Source organism: Acartia tonsa, chromosome 13 (genome assembly GCF_053477335.1).
Source record: "Acartia tonsa isolate MP-2025a chromosome 13, ASM5347733v1, whole genome shotgun sequence".
NCBI classification, from domain to species: Eukaryota; Metazoa; Arthropoda; class Copepoda; order Calanoida; family Acartiidae; genus Acartia; species Acartia tonsa.
Genome location: NC_137272.1, coordinates 38,229,248 through 38,248,457, shown reverse-complemented (window position 1 = coordinate 38,248,457; position 19,210 = coordinate 38,229,248). Strand labels below are relative to the sequence as shown.

General features: G+C 41.7%; 1 protein-coding gene across 2 annotated transcripts in view; it reads left to right on the top strand.

The window, feature by feature from the left end:
• Nucleotides 1-19,210, top strand: part of LOC145303852 (histone-lysine N-methyltransferase SETD7-like) — a 70,990-nt gene that overhangs the window by 35,756 nt on the left and 16,024 nt on the right. For both annotated transcript variants that reach the window (XM_080145504.1, XM_080145503.1), the window contains exons 12-17: nt 270-392; nt 1,954-2,035; nt 2,450-2,514; nt 11,629-11,695; nt 17,297-17,343; nt 18,821-18,899. In XM_080145504.1, the coding sequence (XP_080001630.1) occupies nt 270-392; nt 1,954-2,035; nt 2,450-2,514; nt 11,629-11,695; nt 17,297-17,343; nt 18,821-18,899 (463 nt within the window). The remainder of the gene's footprint in view (nt 1-269; nt 393-1,953; nt 2,036-2,449; nt 2,515-11,628; nt 11,696-17,296; nt 17,344-18,820; nt 18,900-19,210) is intronic.

The following is a 19,210-nucleotide window of genomic DNA, read 5'->3' as shown; positions in this document are numbered from 1 at the left end:
CCCCCCCCCCAAAAAAAAAAAAAAATTTCCTCCTCTCCCAAAAATTTTTTTTCTACTTTTTCTTTTCAAATCTAAAAAAATAAATTGGGTTATTGGGTAATTTTTAAACCCTTCATTTTTGCTCCATTAAAATTTTGAAAAATACAGGAGATTACTCCTCACCCCCCCCCCCCCCTCTTACAAAAAAACCTTTGAAACCCCTCATCTTACCCATTCCGCCTTAAAAATGAAAAGCTTGAACGTCCCTGATCCTGGTTTAATTTGTTTAGGTTATGCCAAGGACGATGTTCTGCATGGGTTCTGCACCTACTACAACGCTGAGAAAAAACTTGAAAAAATTGGCATCACTCGCAACGGCCGTCTGTTTGGTACATGCTGGAAAATTTTACCAGGTAATTCTACATAAACCTAGGAACCCTCCCCTCCTCCCCTACTCCCGGTATAAAGGTTAGAGCGAGAATAGCATAAAACCATCTCAAGACATAAATTTAACGATAAAAAAGTCTAAAACCATCCTCAAATGGAAAAATCAAGCGGTTCAGTGGTTAGCTAGATATAAACGGACAAACAAAACATTACTACTTTGTATATTAGTCAGAGCAGAAGTTTTTTTTACATTTGAGCCATAAAATCAGAAAACAATTTGTTATACCCAAATCCCTAAGTCCATTGCGGAGGAAAAGATAGTCAGATAAGAACACTAACTTATATAACGTATACAAGGTTTTTTTTTTTAATGGAACAAAAGTATTGCTTAATTTAATCCACTCACATAATTCAATCAATAATATCTTATTTTATTTCACAATTTGTTTTGCATCTTTAGAAAATTAATTTTTCTCTTATAAATCTCCTCATATCGATAAAGAAAATAAGATATGAAGGGCTAAGTCTTTGGTTCATATAAAACAATCTTATATAGAGTAGCTTCGCTACTGAAATTGCACAAAAGGAAGAAATTGATCTTATTGATTCAACTATGTCTGGGTAAAGTTTTCTACAAAACATTTAGGTAGTAGTTACTTTCACACAAAGTACATGTTGAGCACTTGTAACTCCCTCCTCTACCATTATTATCTTAATGAATTGAACATGAGGGGGGGGGGGGGTAGTTTTTTTTCCTATGCCGAACACCTGAGGGGACCCGGGGCCTAAATACTGGTCCTTTATTCTGAAATATTCAACAACAAAATAGATGTTACACGAAGAGCTTGAAAAGCGTTTTCTCTAGCCACGCCAACCCTGTGCATAATTTGGCTAAACATATCAAATTGCAAATGTAAGCTATATATTCCGTCATTGGCCACTATCAGAACATAGAATTGTCCAAATAGAAGCCTAAGAAAGTCCCTCAATGACGTCATAAAAAAATGGGGGATGAGTACTGAGTAGAGGAGGAGTGGGAAAGAAAACCCCTAAAAAAGAGATGGATAATCCCTCGTTTTTATGTTGTAACATGCTGATTTTTTAAGGGACTTTCTTCGTGTTCGTCCAAATTATAAAATTCATATATTCTTTCTCAATTATTTTTAAAAGATGTCTCTCTGCGAATTTTGCATTAACTTTGGAATTTTTGGAATGCGGTTTTACTTTCTGTACTCAAAAATCCATTTTCTCTTAAGTCTACTTGTATAAGTAGATTTTTTAAATTAAAGTTCCACACATTTGATCAAGAAATTATCGTTTGTGTTTTATGTCTTTTTATCTGCATCTTTTTGTTCAGTTTTAAGATGTAATTTAAGACAATAAGAACAATAACTAAACTTGTAAAAAAAAATTTGACAATTTGATACAATAGATTTTCATTAGAAGCCTGTTTTTTACTTCAGACATTTTTTTTTTTTTGGGGGGGGGGGGGGGAGGGAGGGGTACAGTCTAATACTAATCGCTCCCCAAAAAAAACCAGCTATTCTTTCGAATAAATTCAGCCATTAGTAATAGTTGATTTTTCAGGGGGAGGATTCATTGTTGGTAAAGTTGATGCCGAGGGCGAGTTTACTGGGTCCAACATTGCTTATATTTTTACTGATCATAAGTAAGTATAGTTATTTATCGCAACGTAGTATAGACAGATTTCCGCGGATATTAAAGCGAAAAATGATAAAATTAAACCCCGAGGGCCCTGTTATTAATTTTGTGATTTTATTTTGAATTTCGTAGAAAATTGTCTGTAATTCGATGCTACTTATGATTTTTCAGTATGGCTGAGAACCGGTTCTAATATGTAGGATATTAATCGGTTTCGAAACCATACTAGAAAATATATTGTTTTTTTTGTTCTATTCTTATAAACCTATTAAAGAATTGTATTATTTTACCCCTTTGCAAGAGTAGGAGATGGTAGTTTTATTTTTTTTTTGTTTTGTTTTATTAGGCTTGGGCACCGCAGGTATAATCCCAAAGTTGTAAGGCTCCCGCAGGGGTTAACAATAACATAAATTTATTTTAGATCTGCATTTTGGGGGGAGTTTCGTGATGGCGAGATGACCCAAGCTCAACCTGTGAATATTATAGGTAATATTTTGTCTGTCTATCTATATATGTCGGTCTGTCGGTCTGTCTGTCTATCTGTCTATCTATCTGTCTGCATGCATGTCTTACTAGTATTTATGGCGAGATGACCCAAGCTCAAGCAGGTAATATATATGATTGTCTGCCTATCTGTTCTTCTGTTCTATCTATCAATCTGTCTGGTTGTATGTCTTTCTAATATCTACCTTGACCCAAGCTCAAGATCTGAATATTATAGGTACTACATATGATTGTCTGTTTATCTAGCTATCTATCTATCTATCTGTATGTCTGTCTGTAATATTTATATTTGTTTGTTTGTCTATCTATATATGTCTGTCTGTCTGTCTATCTATCTGTCTGTCTGTATGTCTTTATAATATCTATCTATGACGAGATGACCCAAGCTCAAGCAGTGAATATTATAGGTACTACATATGATTGTCTGTTTATCTAGCTATCTATGTGATCTTCTGTCTATCTATCTATGTGTCTGTCTTTATTTCTTTCTAATATCTATTTATGGCAAGAAAAAGGGATAACCCCCCCCCCCCCCCATCAAGCCCTTTAACCTTTCCTTTCCCTTCTACTGGATGAACGAACTGACCAATAAATGAGATCCATATTAGCAAATTAAATTGAGGGCAAATTTTACCCCTGTCAATATACCCATGTATGTCCTAAATCCATTTTTCTGAGAGGAAAAAATACTTTCTTAAAGTTTAAGAAACGCAAAAAAAGATTACTTGCAAAATTTGATTGCAATTTAATTTCTCAAGAATCAGGAATTGAGGAATATGACAATGATAATTTAATTTTCTCAATATTTATAAACTTAAAAATGAATGCCGGGCCGTTATTAAATCAACGTTTTTTCTGTTCATGATATGCCCTTACATCTGTTATTTAGTAAAAATGTTAAGAACCCAAGCGAAATTTAATTAGTTGTTTATGCGCAGCTGCCGATCCTTGACAATTACAGGGTGTTTTTTTAATAAGTTAAAAGTATTGCTTAATTTTACCCACTTGCCATTGACAGAAATTAATAATTTATATCTTAATTTCTTCATTGATGTGGGACATTTTGTATGAGAAAAAAATATTTGACGATTTTCAACAAATTCTGCCTTAAAACCCGGTTTTTCCAAAGTATCTATATTTGGAAGATTTTTAGATCATGACTAATTTAAAGAGTATGCAAAAATGCGTACATTTTTAAAAATCAAATTGCGCGGCTTGTGTTTATAGTAGAAAAATGTTACGCATATCGTTAGAATTGTCATAAACTCTAGTTTTTGTAAATATATGTAACATATACATGCTATTTGTAGTATAGAATCTACAATGGAAAATGTGAGAAATGCTGAAAATTTTAAGTAAGTTGGAACATTTTACCACGTAGCTCCTAAACTATACGTAGCACAGGAATAGTTCTTAAACACCTAAAAACTAGAGTTTATGACAATTCTAACGATATGCATAACATTTTTCTACTATTAACACAAGCCACGCAATTTGATTTTTAAAAATGTACGCATTTTTGCATACTTTTAAAATTTGTCATGATCAAAAAATCTTCCAAATATAGGTACTTTGGAAAAACCGGGTTTTAAGGCAGAATTTGTTGAAAATCGCCAAATATTTTTTCTCATACAAAATGTCCCACATCAATGAAGAAATTAAGATATATATTATTAATTTCTGTCAATGGCAAGTGGGTTAAATTAAGCAATACTTTTAACTTATTAAAAAAAAAACACCCTGTATATAAAAGAATTCAAATCTAATCCTTTGAATTTAAATTGATTCATATTTTCAAAGTTATTATGTGGTAAGCCGAAACGTTTCAGCTCACCGGTTGCGAGTTCGAGTCCAACGAGCCTTAGCCTTGAATTATTCTACCAAACAAACTAGCAGGATTTAGTCATACAGAAAGTATATATTTAACTGAATAATATTTACAATGGATGTTTACTATATATATACAACAGATTATAACAATAGGTTAGGTTTGAAGGGGGTGTGGGACACAAGGGCTTAGCCCACGGCGGTAGACAGTCTGCGGGGGTAGCTGTGGTAAAAGGGGAGGCAGCGCCTCCCGGTTGTATAATTGCGTGAGGGGCGCGTGATAGCTGCGTGTCCGTGCCCCTCCCCATATTTAGGCAGGCCAGTTTGACCGCTGGACAGCGGGGTCACCGGCGGTCATGAGGTGAATGGTGATATAATGGGATTAGTGCAGAAGGCTTGTTATGATAAGTCACTGCGTAGCAATTCTGTAAACTGCCCGTCCGTCTGTTGCCGTATTACCACAACCTCCCCTTCAAGGGCTGCGGGGCTCCCGAGCCACCAGGCCTTGAACCTGGGGATACGGCAACCTCTGTCTGCGCAGGACAACATCTTCCTGGGGCACAGCTCGGTGGAGGACAGCTCTGGCTATACAGGCTCCGCGGGACACTCGCTGTTCTGTCTGGCTGTGGTTGGATATCAACATTGTCAACTCCCAGTTGGCTTCCAGCCGTGGGTTGGCGACGGCCAGGCCCGTCGTTGGAAGTTTTGCCTTGTCTGCAGGACTAGTTCTGTCTCGGCGGGTAGCTGGACACGGAGGCCTAGGCTAACTCTGGAGGCTCCCAAGGGGGGAATAACGATGGAGGAAGGCGCGTAAAATTCCATGGGGGCGCCTGCCTGGTCCAGGTTACTTGGCCTCCTAGCTCCCACTCGGATGGGGACGGCTGTCATCAGCAGGGGGCACATCGCTTCAGCTTCGTCCTCTGGGGCCGCCTCTTCCATCTCAGTTGCCGCCTCTCCTCCTGCAGGCTCGCTGCTGGCCGGCAGGTTCTCCATGTCAGTATCAGGGTTCCAGATGGCATCTCTAGGTGGCTCTGGAGCTGGCGGCGGCGGCGGTGGTTCGTTGGGTTGGTACTGCAGGTTCTCTTCTACAGGGTTGCGATCCTGGCCGCTAGGCTGTGGGGCGGCGGCTGCTGGCTGGTACACTGGAAACTGTCCTGGGTCACTAGCTGGCAGTGCCGCAGCTCTGGCGGGCAGCTCGGTGGCGTCCTCGTCGCCGTCCAGGTCGCCTTGGATGTCTGTTGGAATCTGATGGGCAGTTACATCTCCAGTGTATTTGCGCAGTCGGCCTACATGCGCGGTGACCTCCGAGATCTTGGCTGTTGGAGAGGCAGGTTTGATGACATAATGGACATCTGTGGCTTGTCGCACTATCTTCCAAGGGCCAGTCCATCTCTTGGTAATCTTGGCTGCCTTCCCTGGCACCAGGCGGGGGGCCAGATACCAGACCAGGTCTCCAACTTCGTACTTGGCCGTGCCTTCGTAGGCGGCCGCGCTCCTCCGGATGGTTCCCTCCTCTCGCTGCTGGATTGCGTCGTACACGGCATGGTAGCGTTGCAGGAGAGCTTGGACGTTGGCTGGGACCGAGGCATACTCAGTGTCCGGCAGCCGGAGCACCATGTCCACCGGAAGTTTGGCCTCTCTCCCAAAGTAGGCCAGGAACGGGGTCACGCCCGTGGATCTGCAGGCCTTGGTATTGTAGGCGAAGGCAATGGCAGGCAAGTGTGGCTCCCAGTTGTTGTCGTCTCTGTCTAGGAACAGCCGCATGCCTGTGTTGAGCGTCCGATGGAACCTCTCCACTCGGTTGGACTGCGGGTTGTAGGGCGGTGGATGTGTCAGGCCAATCTCCTTGAATACCTGGCCGGTAAACTCCATCCCATTGTCGGAGTGGATCTTCAGGGGACATCCGAACGTGGCCAGGTGGCGGTGCAGAAGGGCTTCAGCCACCGTAAGAGTGCGCTTGTTGGGGATGGCGTAGAGGCTGACAAACCGGCTGAACCCATCCTGACAGGTGAGGATGTAGCGGTTCCCGGCTGGGGTCTCTGGCAGCGGCCCCACCAGGTCAATAAACAGGACTTGCTGTGGATACCCCTGGCGGGAGGGCACGTGTATCCCTAACTTCAACCTTTCCTTGGTAACCTTCTGTACACACTCAGGGCAAGTTTGAACCATCAGGCGGACGTCACGGGACAGGTTGGGCCACCAGAAATGCATGGCGACGCGGGCAATAGTAGCGTCCATTCCAAAGTGCCCGGCCATGGGGGTCCCATGGGCTAGAAAGAACGCGTCCTGCTGGAGGGCCGAAGGCAGCAGGTATCTTGTTCTCTCTCCTGTCAGGGTCTGGTCAGTGGTGGTGAGGCAGCCATGCTCGTCGAGTCCCAGTTCTGCGAAGTGGCTGGCGTACTGCTGCTCGTCTCGTTCCTTGCCGCGCAGCTCAGCCTTAGTTGGGGCTTTGCCATCGGCCACCCACTGGCGGACACGGAGCAAGAGGGGGTCCTGTGTCTGTGCCTCTAACACTCTAGCCGGGTCCAGTCGTGCGGCAGGGGGCCGTCCAGCTGCGGGCTCCCCTAGCTGGCAGAGGGTGTGAATGTACTCAGCTTGCTCTGCCAATTCTTCAGCGGTAGCCGTCGGCATATTATCGTCCTCCCGGCGGCTGAGGGCGTCAGCATTGGTGTTCTGGGTGCCAGGACGGTGGCAGACAGTGAAATCTAGGGCCGCTAGCTCCTCCTGCCAGCAAGCCACCATCCCTGTGGACGTGTTCAGCGACTTCATCTGTAGCAAGGCTGAGGAATCAGTGTTGATCTGGAAGCTACGGTAGGACAAGATGCCGTGGAATTTCCAAATTCCATACATGATGGCGGCCATCTCTCCCTTCCAGGACGGGTAGTGAGTCTCGGGGTCGGTTGTCTTGCGCCCCACGGCGGCAATCAGCCTCTCCTTGCCGTCCTGGCATTGGCTGAGGATGGCAGAGATGGCGCGGCTGCTGAAGTCTGTGGTGAGCTGGAACACAGCCGGCAAGTCAAACCTGGGCGGCGCTCGGATGGGGGCTTGGCGAAACTTGTCCTTGAGCTGTAGCAGCTGGGCTTCCATCTCAGCCGTCCAGGTCAGTGTCTTGGCCGTTTTCTGCCGATTCATCTCGTAGGTGAGGTCGGCATACTCTGGGATGAACAGGCGGTAGTATCCAAAGAACCCCAGGAGCGCCAGCAAGTCCTTGGGGGTGATGGGGGCCGGCCAGTCCAGGATGCGGTCAATATAATCCTCTTGCATGGCTATCCCCTCACGGCTGAGGGTGTGGCCCAGATAGTCCACCTTGGCTCGAAACAGCTTGGTCTTGGCTGGCTTGAGGCGGATTCCTCCCCTGCGGTGGGCTTCCAAGACTTCCCGGAGCCTAGCCAGGTGGGCCCAGGTATCCTGGTGAAAGGTCAGGACGTCATCAAGATATGACTGGAGGTTGGCAGTGCCTAATGGGTTCAGGACCCCTGCAATAAATCTGGAGTAGACAGATGGTGCCGTAGCGAGGCCAAAGGGCATCCTTTTCCATTGGTACAAGCCCCTAGGGGTGGTGAAGGCGGTGTAGGGCCGGCTGTCCTCGGACACTCGGATGGTGTAGTACGCAGCCACCGCGTCTAAGGCACTGTAGACGCGGTGTCCTCCCGCTCGTTCTACCAGCTGCTGGATCCTGGGCAAGGGGTAGCTGTCCAGCTCAAGGCACTTGTTGAGGGCTCTGTAGTCGACTGCCCAGCGGGTGCTCCCGTCCTTCTTCTTGATGGGCACCAGGGGGCTGCTCCAGGCGGAGTCTGAAGGCTCTATGACTCCCTCTTGCAGCCAGGTGTCCAGTTGCTTCTCCAGCTCAGCCTCCTGCCGCGGGTTCAGATCCCTAAATCTCTGGCGGATCGGCTGGGTCCCTGGTTTGAGGCGCAGCTGTAACTCTACTACGTCAGTGCAGCCGGGGGTAGAGTTTGAGAAGACGTCCCTGTATTCTGATAACATGGTCCAGACCTCCTTCTTGAGCAGGGGGTCCTTGCGCAGAAATTCGTTCTCCTCCATCTCAAGGGCTTCCCACAGCTCCTGCATATCTGGGGGCTCAACAGGCTCTTGGAACGAATGAATACGAGGGGGAGGCTTATCAGAAACCTCCAAAATGTCAGGCTTGACCAGCTCCCCAGCCACGGGGAGGCCGGCGTCCAGCAGGAGGGGCATCTCCCCTTCATTTACCACCAGCACTCGAAACACGCTGGCGGAGCCAGGCCTGTGGGCATACAGGCCTTCTGGGATGACAAGATCCTCCCCAAACCTCTGTTCTGGGGCAGATAGTTGGATGGCATCCTTAGTACGGTGCCCCACTAGTTCAACAGGGACAGCCATGACACCGCGGCCAGGCAAGACCACCCTCTTGGCCGTACGGAGGTGGGGGCTCGGCGTCGGGAGGGGCTGAGGTGTCGGAGCCAGGCGTGGCTCCGAGGGCGTCCGGCCACGATTTGACGGGCTCGGCGCTGGGAGAGGCCGGGGCGCTGGGACCAGCCTGGGCTCCGTGGGCGTTCGTCCGCGACTTGACGGGCTCGGCGCTAGGAGAGGCTGAGGCATCGGAGCCATGTGTGGCTCCGGAGGCGTCCGGCCACGACTTGACGGGCACGGCGCCGGGAGAGGCTGATTCCTGGGGGTTGAGCGTGGCTCCGGGTGCATCAGACTGCGACTTGACGGGCCTGGACTCGGACTTGGCCGGTTGAATGGCTGGGGGCCCCAGGTAGAGGGGGCCAGGTGGACACGGCTGGCCGTTGATGAAGGTGTTGGCGGAGAAGATCGTCTCTGGAGGGCTGGCAATCTCGGGAAATGTCGTTGGCAGGTTCTCCAGAGGCACCTTGGGCACTGGGGGCAACCCCATGGCTAGCAGGTTGGTCCCCCTATGGGCGTTTAGCGCAGCATCCACCCAGTGCGTGCCTTTCTCAACCACACGCGGCTGCTCTGGCAGTGGGCCTGGCAGAGGCCCCTCGTAACTCAACTCTCTCTCGGCTGTCTCCCGGTCAATGGGGACACCACGGAGTGGGATGAACTCCCCACGCACCCACAAGCAGGGGGGTTGCATGTCGAAACAGAGCCTAGTTCCGAACTCCTTGAGAAAATACCCTCCTAGGTTCAGAGGGTGTGAGAGATTCCGTACCACAGTCACGTGGTACAGATGGAGTATAAGGGTGTGTGAAACTGCCATATATAATTCATATAATTTTCCGATTACCTGGAGAGGCTGGCCTTCCTCGTTAGCAGTCAGGATTTGGGTGTTGTCTGGAACCAACATGCGTTGCACGCCCATTGCGTGCATGAGGTGTTCAGAAATGACGGCAGACCCTGGTACACGGTTGCCAGAATCGACCATGGCATCAACCTGTACGTGCTGGGCAGGGTCAGGAGTGGGAAACCTCACCCTGATATGGCAGGGGAAGTGGAGGTCCTGCCCTTGAGACAGGGGGGCCTCCCGCTCGGCTGGGGTCGGCAGAAACTTCGGCGGTGGCCGAACCGCAGCTATGGTAGTATCGCTTACCATGATGTGTAGACTGCTTGGTGGTGGCTTAGACTGTAGCTTCGAATCACTAGAGCTTATCAATTATCACTGGGTCAACAATTTTATATTTCTTTTTATCACTTGGTTGACATTTATACACACTTATGTGTAGTTATCACTAGGAGCTCTAGGTGTGATTCTGGAAGCACTGGCAGCAGGGGAATGTCCGTCCTGCAAGGGTCAGAGGGATGGCGGCGGCAGGGAATGTCCCATCCTGCAGCGCCGCTGGTTCGAATCCCGAAAGATGGCGGCAGGGAATGGCCCGTCCTGCAGCGCCTCGGGTTCGAATCCTGGGAGGCAGCGGCAGGGAATGTCCCGTCCTGCCGTGCCTTTGGCTCAAATTCTGCTATCCGTCGCAGTGGTAGGCCTTACTTGTGTGCTGAAGCTTCGCAGCCACACATTGCCTTCTCAGGGAGACCAGCACTTAGCTGTCCGTCTCGTAGGTTTGGCCTGGGTGTCCTGGGGCTTGTCCCAGCTACACTTGCCAATTTAGACTCAGTTTTGTAGCCGTTTGAGCTAAATTATCCGATTACCGTGGCTGCGCACCTAGCGCTACTCCTACACGGTACGGAAAAAACGCCGTAACTGGCGCTTTTAGCAGGCTAAATCTGCTTGCCGTAGGCCAAAGGCCCACACATTGCGTTCAAATGATGGAAATTCGACCTAAAAAGGCCGTCTCACGGGTCAGTTGGCTTCTCAGTTGGCGGCTGACTGTCCCCTTACTTGCCAAAGGGTCCAATCAGAGGTAGAATAGGCTAATTTCTGTAAGGCTCGATTGAAACACGCTGACACCAAGATGTGGTAAGCCGAAACGTTTCAGCTCACCGGTTGCGAGTTCGAGTCCAACGAGCCTTAGCCTTGAATTATTCTACCAAACAAACTAGCAGGATTTAGTCATACAGAAAGTATATATTTAACTGAATAATATTTACAATGGATGTTTACTATATATATACAACAGATTATAACAATAGGTTAGGTTTGAAGGGGGTGTGGGACACAAGGGCTTAGCCCACGGCGGTAGACAGTCTGCGGGGGTAGCTGTGGTAAAAGGGGAGGCAGCGCCTCCCGGTTGTATAATTGCGTGAGGGGCGCGTGATAGCTGCGTGTCCGTGCCCCTCCCCATATTTAGGCAGGCCAGTTTGACCGCTGGACAGCGGGGTCACCGGCGGTCATGAGGTGAATGGTGATATAATGGGATTAGTGCAGAAGGCTTGTTATGATAAGTCACTGCGTAGCAATTCTGTAAACTGCCCGTCTGTTGCCGTATTACCACAATTACATGATTTTCTTGATTGATCGCTGCATAGTTTGTACTTTAGTTAAAAATAATTTTACCTCAGTTTTGCAATTTTTTAATTGATTAATTTTAATGACGTTCAAAGACAAATTGAGAATTTCAAAAGGGACCTCAGGTAGCACTTGAGGTAAGGGGCGAAATACTTCTTTGAATTTTTGAAAAAAATCTTTAAAAATTTAGATGGCGCATTTTTTGGAAGAGTGGAGATAGTTTAAAACCTTCCTTGGACTTATGATAAGCTTCAATGTAAAGCAGAACCATATCGGTTCAGCGGTTAGCGAGATCCTTCGGTACATAAAGACAGACACCTAGACATCCTGTTACTATTATAGAAGGTTAAGTACTCATATTTATGCAATTTTTGCACTTTTTTACCTCGAAATTTTTAATGTACAAGTTCTTGTTTATTTTCTAGGATTAACAAATGAATACAAAGCAGTGATGGTTCCTATATTTTCAACGCCACAGGGGCCATTTTATAGGTAAGAAAGATTATGTCGGTGCAAAATTTGAGTATTTTTAAGGGGAGGATTTTGAATCAGCGTTGCGGAGCCGTTTTCTTCGGCTCCGGATTTGGCTCCGGCTCTGACCTAAAATCCAGAAAAACTCGACATTTTTCTTATTCCCACGTCTATTTTTGACTTTTTAAGGTTTTATAAGTTCAATTTTTGATAAAAATGGACTTGAAAAACTTACAAGGGGCATTTGCACATGACAAAACAGAGTTACCAAATTATGATTCATAAAAAATCTCTTTATTTATCTAGTCTGGAGCCGGAGCAGTTTTTCAACGAAAATTACGGCTACAGCTCCGGCTACAGCTCCGGCTACAGCTCCGGCTCCAGCTCCGGCTCCGGCAAAATATTGCGGCCCCACGGCTTCCGGCTCCGGCTCCGCAACACTACATTGAATTGTAAAAAAAATACTGGTACTCAAAGTTTCATAACTTCCTTTCACAGGATAAATGACGACATTGAAAAGTAAATTATACTGGTACCCGAAGTTTCAAATTTGTTGGCCCAAAAAAATTATAAGTTGTTTCCAAAATAATAGTGTCCAATCTTTTCAACCAACAAGGGGTTATTTTGTTTATCCCCATTGAGGAAGTATATAAATTTATCTTCCATTGACTTATACCTCGTATTTTGAGTAATTTAAGTAGGTGAAATTTAATTATAAAAATTATGTAATATATTTATATTACATACAGTCTCTGTACAGGGAAAAGACAAAGGAAGAATTTCTTTGAGATGCTACATTGCATCAAATAGATCTATAGTAAAAGTGTATATAATTATACAGTGACCTTTTTCGTCTGCTGGTAAATTGTTTTCTGCTACTTGGCTGAGTTAATATTCCCGTCACAATTGGTAGATTTTCAAAGACCCAATTGAGGTCCTTGGTATGAGGATATACAATTATTTAACCCCTTCCCCCTCTAGTGTTTTACTCAAATATAAATCATTGGACAGACAGACATAAAAGTAAAGTTATGTTAAGTATTCGCTCTACTAAAACGTAGTTTCTTTTTGGAGTAGTAAAAAATAGCATAACATAATTTGATTTAGTCACTTTACTTCATGTAATTCATAAAAGAAAACACTCAAGATAAAATATTAAGCTAAGAACTAGAAGTACAATTTCTAAGAAATGTGCTACTTTTTTTATTTATTTATTTTTCTTATTTACATTTTCACCTTCTAATTACACCGTTTTAACTGATGATGTGAGCATAAAAAAACGGTGCTTTTATTCTAAAAATATGAATATACTGGCAACCTAAATTTAAGCCAAACATAAGTTTATAATTATGTTTCTATAGAACGTAATTTAATTTCTAAACTTCTATCATGAGCAATGGAAAAATTTCAAAATTTTCATTAAAATAAACTTTCATTTTAAAATTCCTACAGCTTTATTGTCATTGAAATTTCAAATTTGTGGTATTTTGGACTACTTGTGGCAGTCTTCCTGTCATTAGATCGATGTATTTCTTGCAGGCTTCCTTTGAGTAGTCTAATCGGAAATTATCTATTAATCTATCCTAAAACTACTTAAATATAAATAGCTTGATATAAACATACTTACGTTTTTAGACTTGATTATAGAGATTCTTCGCTTATGTTTTGAATTCTTCAGCATTGTGACTTTTCTTCCTTAGAATGCAAAGTTTTAATCAAAAAAATAATATTTTTCATTGAATATGATTATTTTATTTCAAAATTTGACCTACTTTTTGAATCAACTTTAGGATGAAAATGCATAATTTTATTTTGTTAGAAATAGAGACAAAAATATTTCTAAAAATTTAAACTGAAACTTGAATTGTAAGTACTTTTTATTTTTATGTAAGTTATATTTGTGTCTGATTAAAAGTAAAATATCGTGGTATACACTGGACCAAAATGTTTTTTTTCCTTTTATATTAAGATTAATATTGATAATTTCTTATTTTGAATGAGAAAGACTAAACTATATAACTTTTGTGTCACATTACGTCATATAAAGGGAAAGAAAAAGGGAAGGGGGAAAGAAAATTTCGGATCAAGTCAAGCTGAGTATGCCAATAGCCTGTTTTGGCACACGCTACTTGACTTGGGGGAATATTGGCATACTCTACTTGACTAGGGGGAATATTGGCACACTCTGCTTTACTTGGCGTTATATTGGCATACTCTGCTTTACTTGTCAAGATATGCTTTTTCTAAAATTTTGAAATAGTTTATGTATATATACTATATATACTCCAACCCCGCCCCCCCCCCCCCTTGATGTCTCTGGGGGCATACGAGGGAAGGAGAGAGCTGAAAATCTCCTTTACATTTAAGTTTTAAAAAGAAAAACTATTGTAACAAAATCATGGTATTTTAAAGGACCAATAAGAAGCTTCATTGAAAGAAGAACCATAACAGTCCATCGATTAGTGAGATCTTTTATTTTGAAATTTCAATGGTTTTAGGCTAATTTTCGTAACTTTTCTACTACTTGGAATAGAGAGCTCCTAGATGCTAGGGACGCAACTGCTAGTTTATATATTTAACGTACATAAAGTAGTAAATTTGTAGGTTGAATTATTATATATAACATAAATCGGAAAATATGTAAAATTCATCTATTTTTTATTTTTTGTCATGCTGCTTTGTTTGATAAACTATTGGCATACTATGCTTTACTTGATGAAATATTGGCATACTCTACTTGACTAGGGGGAATATTGGCATGCTCTGTTTTACTTGTTGCCATTGGCACACTCAGCTTGACTTGATCCAAAATTTCTTCAAAAGTGATGGGAGAAAAGGGAATCGTCTTCCTCAAAAGTGACACAAAAGTTATGTAGTTTAGTCTTTCTCATTTTGAATCATAAATGGCCTAAATATTTGTGGACTACAAAGACATCCAAGCTTTTCATTTTTTGGATGGGTTAAGCAGGTTTTTTTTTTGGGGGGGGGAGGTAATCAAATGTATATTCATATCATTTTGGGTGTGTCTATAAGACCCGATTTGTTTGGGGGGAGGGGTAAAAACATTCCCAATTCTTTGTTGGATTATGCTCCATTCTTTTTTAAGAAAATCCGTCTACCTCTCATAATAACAATGTTAAAATATAAAATATTTTCATTGTTTGGAAATATGACAATAGAAAAATACAAATTTTAGGAAATAAGATTTATAAATGAATAAAATAGTTTTTCTATAACAAAAGTTAATACTCTTTATCTTTTGGTTAGTTCGTCGGTTATTCCTTTAGCTTGGAGGAATCGTATTATTGACAGCTTTACATTTCGTTATTTAAGAAGAAAAATGGCTAAACTGACAAATTTGAGTAAAAAAAACATCGATTTATAACCAAGAGCATGATAGTGTTCTCCAAAAACAGTTGAAAAAACCTTCTGCTTTTTTCCAGTCTCCTTATACAAAAGTAGCAGGTTGTCTTTTAGTCTGTTTGTATTATAAGCAGAAAACAAACCTTTAATCTAGAAGTTAAAGTAATTCCTATGTATTGATAACAAAATTACCTTCTGTAGATTACTATCATTGGTTGAACAGTTTCGCTCTTCTAGTTTGAACCAACCAATCAAGATTAAAGTAATGTACCGAAAGTTTTTAAGCCAACGAAGGAGAATCGTAGTTACAAAACTTTGGATACCAGTTTGATTTACATGTTTCCCTCCTCGAGGGTTCATATACCCGTTTTAATAATACTAGCGGTTTCGCCCCTATATAGCCTCTAGGGGCTTTGCCCCAAGAGGTTTAATCAAACCATTTTTTCTTATTTTAGATTTTTAAAAAAAAATTTTAAAAAAATTGGGGGGGGGGGAAATTTTTTTTTTTTTTGACTAGGGGTAGTCGACCCCACTATTTTAATTTTAGTTTTAAAAAGAAAAAATAAATTTTGGGGGGTATTTTTCATTTTTGGGGGGGTTGGGGGTGTCCCACCCCCCAAGAAAATAATTATAAACCTTCCCGGGACCTCTGAGAAGCTACCCTGTAAAGGAGAACCCGATCGGTTCAGCGGTTAGCGAGATCCTTCGCTACAAACAAACAGACAGACAAACAAACAGACAAACAGACAGACAGACATTGTTCTACATAGTATTATAGATTACGCACCAGATTTTAATATCTTTAGTATGACGCTGTGACCGAAATTGCGTAAAATTTTACTTTATTGTATGGACCAATATTTATGGAGTATTTTTTACAAAATACTTCATTTATATTCATACTAGCTTCTTACATGCGAATCATCGCTATGCTATTATATAAAGTACTAGTGGCTACGCCCCTAGAGGCCTAGGGTACTTGGGGAGGGGAGAGTCAAATTTGATAACCCAATTTCTTATTTTAAAAGAAAGATTTTAAAAGAAAAAGTAAAAAAAGATTGTTTGGGAGAGAGAATTTTTTTTTGTTAACCCAATTTCTTAGTTTAGATTTTAAAAGAAAAAGTAAAAAAAAAATTTTTTTTTGGGGGGGGGAAGAATTTTTTTCTAGGGGCGATTTATCTTGGAATGGTGGTGGTACCCTCCCCCAAAATAGTTATAAATCTTCCCAAGACCTATGAGAAGCTACCCTGTTAAGGAGAACCTGATCGGTTCAGCGGTTATCGAGATCCTTCTGTACAAACATACAAACACACAAACATCCTGTTACTTTATTATAAGGATTAAGTATTTTGTCTGTAGAGAAGAATCTCGCTAACCCCTGAACCAATATGGTCCTCATTTACAGTGAAGCTTCTCTTAGGTCCTTGGATGGTTTTAGGCTATTTTATTTTTATACCTAAAATGTCTTGTGTATTGTTTTAGGCTATTGTTCTGCACTTCTGCTAGGGGCGGAGCCGCTTGCAAATACACAATTTACCTAAAAACGTCTATACTTTTTGGATTGGGTTTAAAATATTGCCACGGCCGTAGCGATCATGCGTTTTGCGTCATATTGAAAGGGCGACGCAAATTTCAGATCTCAGTTTTCGCTATTTGATTTACTATTTTTCTCTATATGATAAAAGCGGTGCTTGCTAGATTATCTAATTCGCTATATTATAAAGATAAATTTTTCTTAAATCGCCAAATCTGAGGTCTGAAATTTGCGTCATGCTTCCAACCTGAAAGTGGGGAAGAGAATAAGGGAAGAGGTAGAACCGGTTATAATAATGTTTAAATTTAACTCAATCACTTTTTGGGGGTTGGGGTGATTTACCTGAGGGGGGGGGGCAAAAGAGGGATTATAGACATACTAATTAACAATTTTATGGTAGATTGAGTCATTATTTGTAAAGTCATCATCATCATCGCCATTTATCTCTTCTTTCCAGAGCATAGGCCACGCACAATGGTTCTCTATTTATCTTTGAATTGGGCCTAAGTAGAGGAATCACTGAAAGATGATAGATTCTCACCTCTCAGTTCATCCAGGAATTCTCTCCTCCAGGTTGTTTTTGGTCTACCTGGTTTCAAAAGTGGTGCTAAACATCTAATTTGAATAAAAATTTACCATGTAACATTATTCTAATATCTATTTTATGTTTATAAGACCAATGTCTAACACGAGTGTAGCTATTCAATACCTTTTCTTCATCGTAGGAAAGAAGTTTCTACAGCAGACTGGCTAACTGATAAACCATTGCTAGGTAATAATTTCATATCTATAATACAAAGTAGTAAGCTTTTTCGTCTGTACCAAAAAGGATCTCGCTAACCGCTGAACCGATATGGTCCTCCTTTACAGCAAAGTTTCACAGGTGTCCCGGGATGGTTTTAGGCTATTTTATTTTTAGAATTAAGCCATGGTATGGTTTTGGGATATTTTACTTTCACCTCCTTACCCCTTGAAGACATAGCCGCTAGATATTATATAAAGTAGTAAGGCATCGTTGTCAGGAGCTTAAGATCTCAATAACTACTAAATTGATAGGGTTCTCTACTTTTCAGTAAGCTTCACATGGGTCCTGTGATGGTTCTAGGACATTTCATTTTCAGATTTAAGTCTTTATTTTTCTAGCCTCTTTCTGTACATTTGGATATAGAGCCCTTATATGCTAGGGTCGCAACCGCTAGTATAATTAAATTACCAGCTCATGAGGTGCTTTTACTCAAACCTATATTTGAACAACTCAAACCCCTCTACCAGTGTTCTAAATTTTTAAAACATAATTTTAACTTAACATAAAGTAAACTATTGAATAAGTTTACTTTTTGGTCCCTTTTTGATATGAGTAAAATCATCTGATATGTATTTGTAAGTTGAGATATCTTGAACAAAACTTTCTAGTGCCATAAGTTCATTATATTTTGTTTTTGTACATGTGACAAGTTTAATATACAATTTGTCCAAAAATACAGCGGACACTTGCAAAATATGTATGTACGTTTTGCATATTTAGTATGTGTTTTGAAAACGGCTAGATAACTAATTTAGCAAATCTTAACAATAACTGCTAGCTGTTGCGCCCCTAGGACCTCTGGGGTTGGAAAAGTGAAGCAAAATAGTCTAAAACCATACAAAAACTTAGAATTTAGATATAGTTTTAAGGTTCTCTAAAATGGAGAAATCAATTGGTTTAGTGGTTAACGAATGTCCTAATGTAAAAACAAATAAAAATAAATTATGCTATATAAAATGACGATTGCTTGATATAGTCACATTTTAAAATTGTACTTTCCTCATATTTTCCTTATGTACCAAATAGCCAAAAAATATTGCTTATCTATAAGAACTTTACTTGTGTTAAAATTGCGAGCACTGTTTCTGTTTTCTGTAATCCGAAATATACAAAACAGGGGTAGAAAGACATGTACAATATACATTTTTAATATCCTACAGTCGGATTTATAATTGATGTTTTCTCTGTGTCAAATTTATGTTTGTACATAGCAGATAAGAGATCTATGCAAGCTTCAAACAATTTTTATTAAAAAACACTATCCATCCCTTTATTAAAAAAATAACTGTTTTCTTATGCCTAAGAGTATTTACATTTTCTTACATAAATGTTTACTTAATGTACTATATTTTTTATATGTATCAAATACAATATACAACTATGGCTAATCTAACAAAAAAAAATAATATTATATCAGAAAACTATCAATTAATCAATTTTTTAGTGGATCCTTATGAGTGTACAACAGTGTATGTGAAGCAATCTGGAACGCCAGGCGCGTGTGAAGGACTGTTTGCTGCCAGGTATATAAATAATCTGGAACACCAGGCACATATGAGGAACTGTTTGATGCCAGGTATATAAATAATCTGAAACTCCAGGTACATGTGTGAAGGACTGTTTGCTGCCAGGTATATAAATAATCTGGAACACCAGGCACATGTGAAGGACTGTTTGCTGCCAGGTATATAAATAATCTGGAACACCAGGCACATGTGAGGAACTCTTTGCTTCCAGATATATAAATGACCTGGAACTCCAGTCACATGTGTGAGGGACTGTTTGCTGCCAGGTATATAAATAATCTGGAAAAGCACGCCATTGTTCAATAAGG